At 35.8% G+C, this 14,099-nt stretch overlaps 1 protein-coding gene across 6 annotated transcripts in view; it reads left to right on the forward strand.

The window, feature by feature from the left end:
- LOC138708069 (mediator of RNA polymerase II transcription subunit 26-like) overlaps nucleotides 1-14,099 on the forward strand; it is a 52,456-nt gene that overhangs the window by 13,433 nt on the left and 24,924 nt on the right. The window contains exon 1 of one of the 6 annotated variants that reach the window (XM_069838203.1): nucleotides 6,835-7,948. The exons of the other annotated variants lie outside the window; for them this stretch is intronic. Coding sequence (XP_069694304.1) covers nucleotides 7,640-7,948 — 309 coding nt within the window. The 5' untranslated portion in view covers nucleotides 6,835-7,639. Of the gene's footprint in view, nucleotides 1-6,834; nucleotides 7,949-14,099 lie in introns of those variants that run through there. 6 annotated transcript variants of the gene reach the window in all.

Below are 14,099 nucleotides of genomic sequence, written 5' to 3' on the forward strand. Positions count from 1 at the left end.
ATATTTGCCTTATCTTACAAAGAAAACACTTTACCCTTCGATATTTTTATACAGTACATTCGCAGTTGGAACACTAGAAACAGACTGATCACGTACAAATGACAAACGCTGTTATAGAGTGACTACATACTCAGCCTTGGAATTTCCCAGGTCACTTATGGGAACTGGGAGGGGGTTGATGGAGTTTGAAAGCCATCGGAGTCTTATCTTCATTTATGCTCTGGACATAATGTCCATCCCCTTTTAATAAAAGAAGGCAATTTTATTTTCCATTGTTTCAATGCAATCCGTCATAATGGAAATGTTTGTGAGAACAAAAGGCAACTCTTTGACAGTGGAGGATTAGAAATACAATAGAGTAGTGTGCCTGAGAACAGAATGTCAGCCCTTCAACAGTGGAGTGAGGCAAGGTCGCCACGCATTGCCTGTATTTACAGTACAGCTCATTGTCTAGGAATCACTAATCCTACCTTTGTCCCCTGACTATAGGAATAAGAAACTTAGAATGTTGTTCTCAACACATTCTTTGAATTTTATACAAGAAGGTGTGACTTCAAATAAGAATTTGTCAGGATACAAGGTTCACTATAACTGAAGTGAGGGTTTGCTATAAACAGAAATATTAATGTACTTTTTAATGTATGCAGGTCAGGACCAATGACTTAGGTTCACTATAACAGAGTTCACTATATCCAGAGTTGACTATAATCCTAAGGATGAAATCGTCCATGAAATATTTGACCCAGATGATAAAATTCTTCAATAAAAAAAAAAACAAATTAGTATTCATTAAGATGTTTCCATGAAAAAAACACTAAACCTTTCATTAGTCGGTAAAACTCATTTCAAATTTAAAAATATCTAACAATGTATTTTTAACCGAGATAAGCCTGAAAATTTTTTTACTAGAAATTTCAACATACCCTTATAAAATGTACTTAAAATATTCGTTTATATAGTTTTTTAACAACCACTGTGTAATCATGGCATTGGTTTTTTAAATAAGTGGCGTCCTACATATAGGTCGGTAGGATATAGGGAGAACATATGTGCAATATGCGTTAGTTGTCCGAAATGTAGGAGCGAATGCAGATAAAACTAGTTGTGATCCCAATGTGAATCAAAACTACAATAATATAGTGCAACAATGTAATTTTAGACTGAAAATTTTAACTCATTCTTGTGATATGTTATAAATTGTAAACACACATTGTTTTCTCTTATAGGTATACTCCTGAAGTGAGCAAAGTAATAATATGAACATTTAGTGTTCATTACCGTGAATTGCAACAAAATAAATCCACAAATATAATTCAGTGGTAAATTGTGCAATATTGTAACTTGAAAATGAAAATTAACTAAGTTAATCACAGTGATAACATAAACTGTCACAAACGTGGGAAGTTCTGAATATTTACTACACATTAGTGTGATATACAAGAAAACACTTGACATGTAAGCCAATGCCACACTTCCTTTCCACAGGAAGTCTTCTGATGACACACTCTACACCTGGTTTGACAGTTCTGTTAGATCACCAAATGTTCGAGCCTATCATATCTCGACTCTGCATGTTCCATTTGCGATACCTTGCTTGGGTCTCTTTTTGTTGAGCGCTTATTTTTCGTCTGAATGCCAGATGATCTAGGTTTCCGTCATTATTTTTGTGGAGAAGCCACGCATTTTGCTCAGCCATGTCAATACACTGCATGATTATGGGGAAGTACCATTATTTACCACGAATGACAGTTCTATACAATGATATATTCTGATTTGCATGATCAACTCCACCCATGTGTTTGTTGTAGATAGATATATTTCTGGGCTGAGAAATTTGAATTTTCTTTCTCTCAAGTCTTGAATATCTAGAGACATTTCGCAGTGGGTTCACAGGCATGGCATTTTATGCTACAGTAATGACACTGTTATCGTTCCACTTGCAAACGACAACTTTTGCTTCAGCTGTTTGGAAGGCATAAGATCCTCTCTAACTTTTCTTCACCTCAAGAGTAGTCACCAAGGGGCAGTTTGACTTCCTGTTGTGTCGAATTGTAACAGTAGCTCTGATTTTTCGCTTTCCTAGCTCCACAAATAGAGGAATACTGGTGAAAAATTTGTTGAAGAAAAAGTGATAGGCTGCATCAGGGTGCTCAAACCTTAACACGTCAGAATACTGTAATACGATGCTACCTCCCAAGCCGTATTGTTGATAATCTTCTTTTACTGGGGTCGAAGCCCCTTGATATGGCTCAAACCAAATGACGAATCCATTGTCTGTAGCGCCAAGCCAAAATTTGAAGCCATACCTGATGGGTTTATTCTTGATAAATTGTTTGCAGCCATTGTGCTCTTGAAAATCTGCTCTTTTATTCACTATGTAACATACATATTGCTGGATTACAGAATTTTAAATATTAAAAAGACAAAATTATTTTAACAGAAATGTACGCGGATCATCCTACCGTCCTACATATAGGTCGCTTCAGTTTAGTCTATTATAAACCCGAAGTAATCACAGTAAATCGCAATCTTACTTAATATTACGTTGTATCCATGTCTTATCAGTGTACAAATAAAATTACAAAGTTTTAGTTCCACTTAAAAGTAAATAAAATAAATTACACTTACAAAGTGTTTGTCATGGTAAGACACAGACAACTTTCAAACACAAGTATACTAGGATATGAACACTTGCAACATCGGCTGTCTCATCAACAACTAAATAGATGTCTGTAACATTAGCAACAGGACTGCCAACTTGTAGGAAGTCAAAGAGATAGATTTAAATTGAGAAAATGTATGCCGTCCTACATATAGGTCAGTAGGTTTATCTGGGTTAATAATGACAGAAAGAGTATTTTGAGAAAAAATCAAACCCATGTTGCTATATCATCAAAATTTGTACCATTTTAATTTCGAAAACTGAAACCACACTACAAAAGTATTGGGAGATGCTTCAATAGGCACACATGAAATGCTCCAATTCATAGACAACATTGTAATAAGAAGGGATAGCACTAATGACCACCTCAATCCTCATGTTCTCGAGATAAGTGTCAGGCATGTGTCAAACAGGATAAGAGCCTGAGTAAGCCATGAGAAACCACCTGGCTCTGTAGTCCAACATGAATTAGCCCCAGTTGTAAAAAAAAAGTGCTGATCTCTCTTCCACTAAGGAATTCAATAGTGACAATGATTTCATACCAGCAGAGTATAGTCTCTCCAACAGTACCAGGATCGCTTGAAGACATTTACTGTGGAAATGTAAAAGACATTAGCAGGAGAAAATTTTATTACCTAAGTGGTGAACGTGATCCAGACTGGATTACATTAGAAATATACAGCTATTATCTGCAAGTGATACCATATTTAGTGACAGCAGATAGTTTCGAACCAGTTCTCTCAGCTACTTACATTGCATCATAGAATTCGAACTATTGTACTCCTGTTGGTATTTTATATAAAAGTGTACAAGAGTGAGGAAAACTGTACTATTATACATAGTGGAAGGGAACCTATTACATTCATTCACAGAGGTAATAGGTCAAGTCAGTGCGAACAACTTCTGTCAAATAAGTTTCTTTGATGTGTTTTGAGAATACGAAACGCAACATGTTGCAACGAGAACTGTGCTCCTTGAGGTCATTGGTCCACAGTGGGTGTGAGTGTAACTCCAATCATCCACTCCACATGACTTGCAAGAGGAGAATTTAAACAAGAACATCTCATCAGATGCATTTCAATCAAATTACTGTAGATTATAACATAAAGTATTCAGTGAATTAATTACGCAAATTGTTTGGTTTCTAACGTTTTTATTACTCTATAACCTCTTTAACTTTAAACTTAAGTTACTACCATGAAACCTATTTAACATCAAGTTTACAGTAATGTGTTATGTGGTACGCATGTATAGTAATTTGATCGAAATGTATCTGATGAGACGTTATGTTTGCATTCTCCTCTCGTAAGTCTTGCGGAGTGGATGATTGAAGTTACTCCCCCACTGTGGAGCAATGACCTCAAGGAGCACAGCTGTATTCCGGATCAGCTTACTTGTTACTTAATACCCTAAGGGTGAAACATAACCAGTTTTCCACTATTACTAAATATGCTAGTGTATTATAGTGATTTTTTAGCTCTCAGGTTGAATTTTCTTTTACCAACTTCGTTTCAAATTTCGGGTACTGACAAATACTACAACTGCCAGTTATTTTCTAACTGTTATTTTGGCAGCAATGATTTCGGTTTACAGTAAAGCATACTGATGAAAATGCAAGTAGGTAAATACATTTTTTAGGTTAGGTCTCTTGAATCGTAAACTCATGTTTTCATGTTGCCTGACAAAATAAATTGTAATATTAGATCATACTAATCCTAATTACCAACATATTATGCGAGAAGTCCAGGAAGAAAATATACTATTTCATAAAAAAATTATTGAATCATTTAGGAAACACCTCGCAACATAGAGATGAGATGTGGTCAATAAGCAAGACATTGTTATTGTTAACACTTTATTATTATTATTATTATTATTATTATTCCAGTACGTAGCATTGTGATTTTGCCCTCTTTGGTGATATCTGGTATTAGTTGGCAATACTGAAGAGACGGCCGAATTAGCCTTTTAGGAACTGCTCTTATGTGATCCTCACTATACTCTTTGCAGCATTACGACACATTGCATTTTGTGTTCTCAAAACTATTGGATGCATCAAAAAACTTATTTGACAAAACTTGTTCACATTGACTTGATCTATTACCTCTGTGAATTAATATAAGTTCCCTTCCACTCTGTACAATATGAATTAAAACATTTCGCAGCTAATAATAATAATAATAATAATAATAATAATGCGTGTAGATCTGCATTATCCCTAGCCAATATAACTGGATGTCTGTTCAGTTTCTCTCCAGTCCTTATGGAAGTATGTTGTCAATATGGGACATAGGACTGCATATCTGGACCTTAACAATACAGTATAGTAATTCGTAATCAATTACAGGCGATAATGACCTTGCCTTTTATCCTATTGCAAGACATAAGAGTGATCTGGAATATGTTAAATGGCAACTTTAAAGCAGGATTATTGCAATTCGCATATGTCAATGATGCAATATATTAATGGACATGCAGCTAGGTAGACAATAAGAGCAGTGCCTCTGTGTTTTCCTCTAGAGACTTGGCTTGTTTATGAACATGTTTCAAGTGGACAATAAAAATAAATGTTATGGAAGGGTTCCATTCATAATGTAAATGGCTGTATATACAAAAATATTGCTACACAGACTTGCAATTCCAGCAATGTTTGAAAAATTATTTTGTGGGTGTTCTTGAAAGTTCTTCCCATGAAAACTGGCCCATGAATTTGCGATACCTGTGCACTGAAATAAAGGAAGATGTGTGTTACTGTGTTGTTACAAGTTTCTGTTTCATTTCAAGAAGTTATACAAGGAAATTGAGATTATGTTGCATGTACTATTGTGAGATAACTTTACAAAAACATATGAAAAGAACATGTTTTAACTTGTGAATAAGTAATGTAATATTTCTCATCATTTACGTGCATAATCTATTTCTGCGTGTTTTAAAAAAGTCAGTCTCAGTGACACACTGACAAATCTTCCAGCCATGCATTAATTATACCTGACTGTGATGCTTGCATGGAAACTTGTAAGATTAACCACAATAGACATTGAAGGGTGAGTTTTATAAGTGAAATAACATGGTATTATGGAAACTTGATACATTCGAGTCAACCCTAATTCTGGTGAGTTATGCTCCGAAAAATAGTACAAGAAATTGGATTGTCATGTAAATTACAAATACTTATATTACATTTTATGCAGTAAAAATAAAAGTCCTTTTTACATAACTTTGTGTCAAATGAATTGTGCGCAAGCACTACCAGATACATGTTTCTTTTCAGAAATTTCAGCCTCCTATAATAATATTTTTCTCTGACATGAAAAACAGTAACCTCAATGTACATATTATTTTGACATTTTGTAAATGCTTATCCAATTCTGTTCATTTAAGCAAAATTATATATTAACCCGTAAGCACACATGCTGGGGTAAAAAATACCCAGGCATTTTTTTTATTTGTTAGCAACACTGTCCATCAGTTTAAATTAATCCCGCGTTTTCAGTATCTTTCTTTCAGATCTTTGTGCATTGTTGTACGTATGATTGAGTTAGTTTTCTTGTGGCTGCAGAAGTTTACACATGTATATATCAAGACCGGGTAAGAAATACCCCGCGCGTGTGCTTAAGAAGCAATAGTAGCGAAGCAATAGTAGTGAATAATTTTTATAGTGTTCCTTTTGTATTTTCCATTTCAAAATGGACTTAGAGTCTAGACAAAGTCGTCAGATAGTAGGCTGGCTGAATGAAGAAGACGAACAAGAAATTATTCAAGGTGAATCGGAATATGAAGATGATCATATTTCGGAAAGTGAACATAACACCGATACAGAACAGGAACAAGAAACAGAGAGTAACGATGACTACTGTGATGACAGCGCTCCACTATCTCAGTTTAATACTTGCAAAGGTAAATATGGGACTTCTTGGAGGAAGAGTGTACCACCTTGAAATGTTAGGACCAGAGCATGCAATATAGTTACTCACCTTCTGGGCTGTAAGGGACAAGCTCACCAAGCAAAATTGCCACTAGAAACCTGGTCATGTCTAATAGATAAAACCATAGATAATATTGTCAAGTACACAAATATTTACATCAGGTCTTTCCAGAACAACTTCGTTCGCGAACGTGATGCTTCGACAACTGATCCGACTGAGATAAAAGCATTTTTTGGTCTGTTATATTTTGCTGGTGCATTGAGGTCAGCTAAACTCAACGCTAAAGATTTGTGGTCAACTGATGGAACAGGAATTCCTTTGTTTTCAGCAACAATGGGAATAAACAGATTCTTCTTTCTTTTGTGGTGCCTTCGTTTCGACGACATTACTACAAGAGAAATTAGAAAAGCAATTGATAGACTCGCTCCAATAAGAAGTGTTTTTGGCTCTATCATAAAGAACTTCAAGAAAAGTTATAAAGTTGCTGAATATTGCACTATCGATGAAAAATTAGAGCCCTTCCAAGGACACTGATTATTTAGACAGTATATCAAAAGCAAACCAGCCAAATATGGCATAAAAATATTTGGACTAGCTGATTCCCGCACTTTCTATGTGTTGAACTTGGAAATATACTGTGATATGCAACCAGAAGGCCAATATCAATCAAGTTCATCTGATGTGGTCAAACGGCTGATTACTCCTATTAGTGGACCTGGAAGAAATATTACGTTTGATAACTGGTTCATGAGTGTGCCACTTGCCAAAGAACTTCTCAGTGATCACAACTTAACATGTGTTGGAACTGTAAGATTAAATAAACGTGAAATTCCTCCTGAATTTGTGGAGAAAATGCGTGAAAAATTTTCCAGTATTTTTTGATTCCAGGATAGACTATCACTTCCTATGTTCCAAAACCAGGAAAAGTTGTTCTAGTAGCTTCCACTATCCATTATGATGATGCAATTGATCCAGACACCAGAGACGAAAAGAAACCGGAAATAACATTTTACAATACTACTAAAGGAGGAATTGATGTAGTGGATGAACTATGCAGTACACACAGCATGTCCAGGAAATCCTGACGTTGGCCACTTACCGTGATTTTTGGTCTTCTCAATATTACAGCAATTCTTTAGTTATTTATGAAACTAACAATGCTACTTCACAAGGACCAATCATCTGCCGATCATTTCTGAAGGAACTGGCTCTTGGATTGGTGAAAAAATATTTGGCTCATTGGCTGACATTGAAGAATTTGCCTTTGGAAATCAGATCCACTATTCGAAGAATGAATGGTGTGGAGGAACTAACCCAACCAACACAGAAACAAATGAAGGTGTCCTCAAGTCAATGTGAGGTATGTCCTAGGAATAAGGATCGTAAAACTACTACTTCATGCCATAGGTGTAACAAGATGACTTGTAAAGAACATTCTATGCCTTTTTGTGAGGAGTGTGTTGATACTGGAAGTGGTGATAGTGAGTTAGTGGACAAGTGACGCCCATAAATACTTTTTCTTTTATTTTTCCATTGTGTTGACACTGAGATAAAAACATAATATTGTGGTGTTTTTCTGTGGAAAAATTATCACTCAAAGCTAGTATTCATATGTATTAATTGTTAAATTAAACAAACGTGTTTAAATTACTTAAAAATATTCCTAACAATTATAAAACTATAGCATTTCAGTATTACAGTAGCGTGCAAATTAATCCTAACAACGTAATTACTTATGCAAAAACACTCAAATGGGATAAAAAAAGGATCTAAGACATACCTCGGTAATCTATGTGGCCTCCCTTGTTCCTAATAACAGCTCTGAGACGATTTGGCATGGATTCCACTAATTTCCCACAAATATTCTTCATCGCGAAACCATACACCAATGAGGGCAGAAATCATCTTCTCCTTTGTAGAACAATCCATTTTTTGCATTCTTCTTTTGCAAATTGACCACAAGTTCTCAATGGGGTTGATGTCGGGTGAGTTGCCTGGCCAGGGGAGTACCTGAATATTCTTCTTGTTGAAGAATTCTGTAGTTTTTCGAGGTGTATGGCATGGTGCCAGGTCTTGTTGGAACACACCTCTGCCATCCGGAAATGATTTTTGCAGCTGGGGTATGATTCTGGTTTCCAATAAGTGAATATATTTGTCAGAATTCATCATTCCCTTGATAGGTATTAATGCTCCAGGCCCTTCATGTGTAAAACAACCCCAAAACATTACTTCAGGGGGGTATTTGGGCGCTTGTTGGAGATGAGCTGCTGTTACTTTTTCGGATTCTTTCCGTACGTAAGAAACACGATGGCCGTGGGCCTCGAAATGAGACTCATCGGAAAAAAGTACATTCTTCCAGTCATTCACTGTCCAGTGTTGATGTACCCACATTAAGCGTTTTTTGCACATAACAGGTTAGCAGTTGCTTCTTAATAGGCTTACGAGCCCTTCGTCCAGCTTCCAAAAGCCTACGCCGCACTGTTGTGACGTGAATATTCGCCCCAGTGGTAGCCATTAACTCGCGGGTTAAGTCGACAGCAGTTAGTCTAGGATTTAATTTACTTTTCCTGACAATTAAACAATCATCTGCAGGTGAAGTCTTCCTTTTCCGGCCACAGTTTCCTTTTTTCTGGGGTGTGATGGATCCAGTCTCCCTGTATCGTTTTATGATCGAATTAACAGTAGCCAAACCGATGTGACATTCTGCAGCAATTTGCCTCTGTGTCATAGAAGAATGCTCTGCTAATGTTATAATTTTAGACCGTTTTCGTGGAGTTGTATCCATTTGTGAAGAGGACAATGTACACAGGATTGCAGTGTTAAGTCTTCAACACAACTGAAATGCTTATAAGTACAAAACGACAGGCAAAATGTCACATATTATAAAAAAAATAATGACAGACCTTCAACAATGGAATTACACGTACTACAGATGTCAATTAAAGCGGTATGAGCAGCTGTGAGGCCAACAATGACAGAAAATGTAAAAATATGTTGTATTCGGATTAATTTGCACGCTACTGTAATTATATTTTGTTGTTAGTAACACTTTATTATTTTGGGGTAAAAAATGCCCAACGCTTGTGCTACCACTATAAAATAATGTGCATGTCCTGGCGGGTTAAATATTATGTAAATATACGGCTATATCCCTCTTTATAAGCTATTCAGAAAATAAATTTAGTCACTCAGTCATAACTTTACTGATTGGTATAACTACAAATTGAACTGAAAACTAACTGTTGTAATAATAATAATAATAATAATAATAATAATAATAATAATACACTTTATCTTCGTGAAAATTACGAAATGAACCTTCCCCTAGACAGCTCAATTAATTTAACGTGTCATAAAACAAAATGCTCATTTGTGCAAACAAAAATGGTTACTTGTTAATGGAAGCAGGTTATGGATTATTGCCTCCCCTGGCACTGATTACAGTATCACAGTATTGCAATACCTGTTCATGCTTCTAAAAACACGCCACACATTCACTTAAGGCAGATGTCTCCATTCATCTACAAGGGCCTTCCTGAAGAAGGTGTTTGGGAAGTTAGATCTCTTTCGAACACGTCATTTCAGTTGGTCCCAAACTTTAATGATCAGTATAAAGTCTGGATTTCTGGATAGCCACTCCATTATTTGCAAATGTTGGGGGGACTTTTTTTCAAACCTCTTCTTCCAATTGACATAAACTTCATAGAACCCTTTTTCTTTCAACAGCATTTTTTTACAATTGCCAGGAGTACCATTGTTGCCCATTTCCATGACATAACATCTAATCATGGCCGAAATTATAAATTCTTGTTGTAGAAGCTTTCTGTACATAGATGGTTTCCTATATTATAGACACTTACAGAGAAAAGACAAAACATATTGGAAATATAAAAGGACAAGTGAATGTTCAGCTCATGCTATAACTAATGGAGCAGAAATTGTGTCTTTGAAGGGTCCTACAGAGTCTGAACACAGTCATGTGCCTGATCTGGAAGAGGTACAGTCTGTTAAAATTGTTAGTAGTCTGAAAAGAATCTCTGCAGATATCCTGAAATGCCACCAGCCCGAATTCTCCACAATGAATTAAGAGCTGTGCCTTCAGGGGTCTTAGCAGTTCTACCCGACCAGCAAAATCTAAGGAAAACTGTCGCACTAGAGCGGGTTAGGAATATTCCAGTCAGTCCTCAAACAATCAAAGAAGTTCAGAACATTCCAGACAGATTTTGTACAACTTCAACAAGAAACAATTTTATTTTATACAATTCATATGAAGATGAGCAGTATGATCTACCTCGTGGGAGGATTGTCATCTTCGGAACAAGAGATAACATACGAAGATTGATGAGAAGTGCAAATTGGTATGTTGATGGTACTTTTAAAAGTAGTGCAAATATATATTTTTAAGATATTTACAATGTTAGGTCCTGTTATTCAAGCTAGGAGACAGGGTAGTGATTAAATCTTGACATTACCATTTGTGTTTGCTCTGCTATAATCAAAAGAAGAAGCTGCATACACAAAGGTTTTGAAAGTTGTATTGGATGTGGCAAGAAAGTTTGGTTTCCAAATGACCTTGCCCTGAGCCATTATATGCGACTTTGAGATGGGAATTATAAACGCTGTTTGAAGCACTGTTAGGAACCATATTAGAGTCCATGCGGATTTACTTGTCTAGTCCCTTTTAGAAAGAGAAAGAATAATCACCATCTCTCTCTACCTTCATTTATGGTGACGTCGGTAAGGTCAACACTCCTTCCAACGACCACGAGTTATCAGTGGCGGCATTCTCTTCCTCTTCAAATTCTGACTCCACTCTGCCAGAAATTTCATCTTCCATGTCCATGTCCAAATTCATTACGAACCAATCATAAATTTCCATCTACTAGTTCTTTCTTCTCCAAATAAAATTTTTCAACTTTTTCTACATGTTCACAGGCCTTTCTCCAATTTTCTTCCATCACTTTTGCAAGAGCGCTTATTTTTAACCTGTTCCCATAATAATTCGATCACGCTTAATTCACAGTAGTATGGTGACCACCTCTGTGGTGTAGGGGTCAACATGCTGGTCTCTTACGCAGAGGGTCCGGGCTCGATTCCCAGTTGGGTTGAATTTCCTAGTTGAGGTTTTTCCTCAACCATAAGGCAAATGGCAGGAAATTCAGGCCACAATATCCCTGAATATCATCGGTATCATTCATCACCGAAATCATATTATTCATAACAGATCAGTAATACATATACAGTCGCCATCTAGTTCACAACAATAATACACAGGCCTTCGGATTTCAACCAGAGATTAACTCGCGATATGACTAAAGATGTTAAAGCGAGTGTAAATGACAGCAAAAAAAAAATAGTATGGTGGCTGTCTCACTATAGTAGGGGGGGGTGCATTGTCGCGATTTGATCGATTTCATGTGTTTTGAAATTGTCTTTTTTCGTTTTTTAAGTTCATAGAATACAGGTTTTGTGGATCGTAAATCAAATTCAACATTATTGTTACAGAGCCAAGACTGCATTTCAGATTTTGGTGTTGATGAAATCGTTGCCTTATTGAGTTCTGTTGAATGATAGGGGGCATTGTCCATAATAATACTATTGGGAGGAATGTTTGGTAATAATTGATTAATGAATCAGTTCTTAAATACAGTACTGTCCATCTCTTCATGATCGTCCTTTGTTGATTTAGATTTGAAAGTTAGAAGCACAATGAGAACAAAAACTGTTGAACATCCAGCATGTAAAATAATAAACCGCTGATCTTTTCCTATTGGGGAAGTCGATTTCGTGATCGCTTTTCCAAACTTTGCTTTTTGTATGGTTCACATTGACCCAAGTTTCATCTAGACAAATATTGATGCATCCAGTGGTGCATAATTTCTTCATTTTTCTTAAGAATTGAAATCTTTTCAAAATAATATGACCTTTCCATTAAACATTTTCTGCTTTGAGTATTTTTGACACACCTAAATTTAATTTTCTTTTAGAATACCTTTCAGACTCCATATGCTACCAGTGAATAAGTTTTCCTTAATGCGTCGTTTATATTTTTCAAACTAAGCAAAAAAGAAATCAGTCCGATATAAAGAATAAATTCTCGTCTTATAACGCCAATTGCAATTTTTTAGGGGTCTTATTCGGGTGTTTCTTTCTGGAGTTTGCAGCGCACTTCTACTTTCTAGCGCTTCCTTTTTTTTTAGTCATGTTAACATTAAGTGATGATATACCTGTCACTGCAGCAGTTTTTTCGATAACATTCGACACAGATATTGTTTGCTTTCCGCATTTCAGTGTCTCATATTCTTCAGTAAAGAATTTGTGTGCATTAATAACCGTGTTCATACTGTCCAACTTCAAGGCTTTCCCGAGTTTTCCCATATTGCGTACCATTATTATTAAAAACAAGAGCATAACACTCATTGTCATTACAATATTTAAGGTAACAGTGAAACCGTGCATCTTCGAAAACATTTTGTTTAAATTGTGAATTATATTAAATTGGTGCAACAAGACACAAACTCACTTCGCTATTCACAAAATACTATTAATGAATTCAAACAACCCCGAGACGCAACTGAGTGATCCACTAATTGGGTTTGCAAAAGTGGAGAAGGGAGGAGAAAAGGAATTCCATGAATTCTACAAAAGGAAACCTGTTGTCTGTTACATCTGATGACAGTCGGTAGACAAGGACAGTAGAAATCTCGCCAACTTAACCCTCATGCACTGTAGAGTATGTTTCTTTCATCTGCATCAGAATGTATATAAGTGGATTCAAGCTGAAGGGCTCCATCAGCAATATAACAACCCAGTAAATACACACACACCACGCGAGCGCTTGAATTTCAGTCTGTATTACCCAATAAAACTATGAATATCTAAAGAAGTGACTAAATTTATGTTTTGAATAATGTATTTGATAAAAGTTTCCTAATGTCTCAGTATCTTCACAATTATATGTAAATTTCAGCAGAATTTCATGTGATATCGATTGTGTCAGACTCAATTGAACATAACACAAAATGATTTTTATGAAGATGGCACATGTTTTCTCACACTTTTTACACATTTGTGCAACAATTCAGTGTTATTATTTTGTACTACTACTACTACTTTATCTTGCGATATTATTCTAAAACATCCATAACTGAAGTCATATAATGTGCATCATAATATTTTTTTTTATTTTATATGCTCCCAAATAAGACAAACTACAATTTTCTGGATTACATGAACGTGTATTCTTTATAATCCGCAATTAAGTGAAATTACTTTATGAATTGTGTGGCTTGAATACATTCATGTAATATTGCGCTAGTTTACATTAAATATTGCACATATATTTTACATATCTCCTGACATTTTTCTGTTTACAGAAATTGAAATTTAAAGTTTTTTCCTGGGTGTTTCCACATATTTCTTACAGATACCTACACTTGTCTCTCTTGTCTTCCAACAGAGGGTAGTAACTTGAGTCAGTTGAGCTGCTTACCAGAGAAATGGCGATCTGT

Source organism: Periplaneta americana, chromosome 10 (assembly GCF_040183065.1).
Source record: "Periplaneta americana isolate PAMFEO1 chromosome 10, P.americana_PAMFEO1_priV1, whole genome shotgun sequence".
Classification (NCBI taxonomy): domain Eukaryota; kingdom Metazoa; phylum Arthropoda; class Insecta; order Blattodea; family Blattidae; genus Periplaneta; species Periplaneta americana.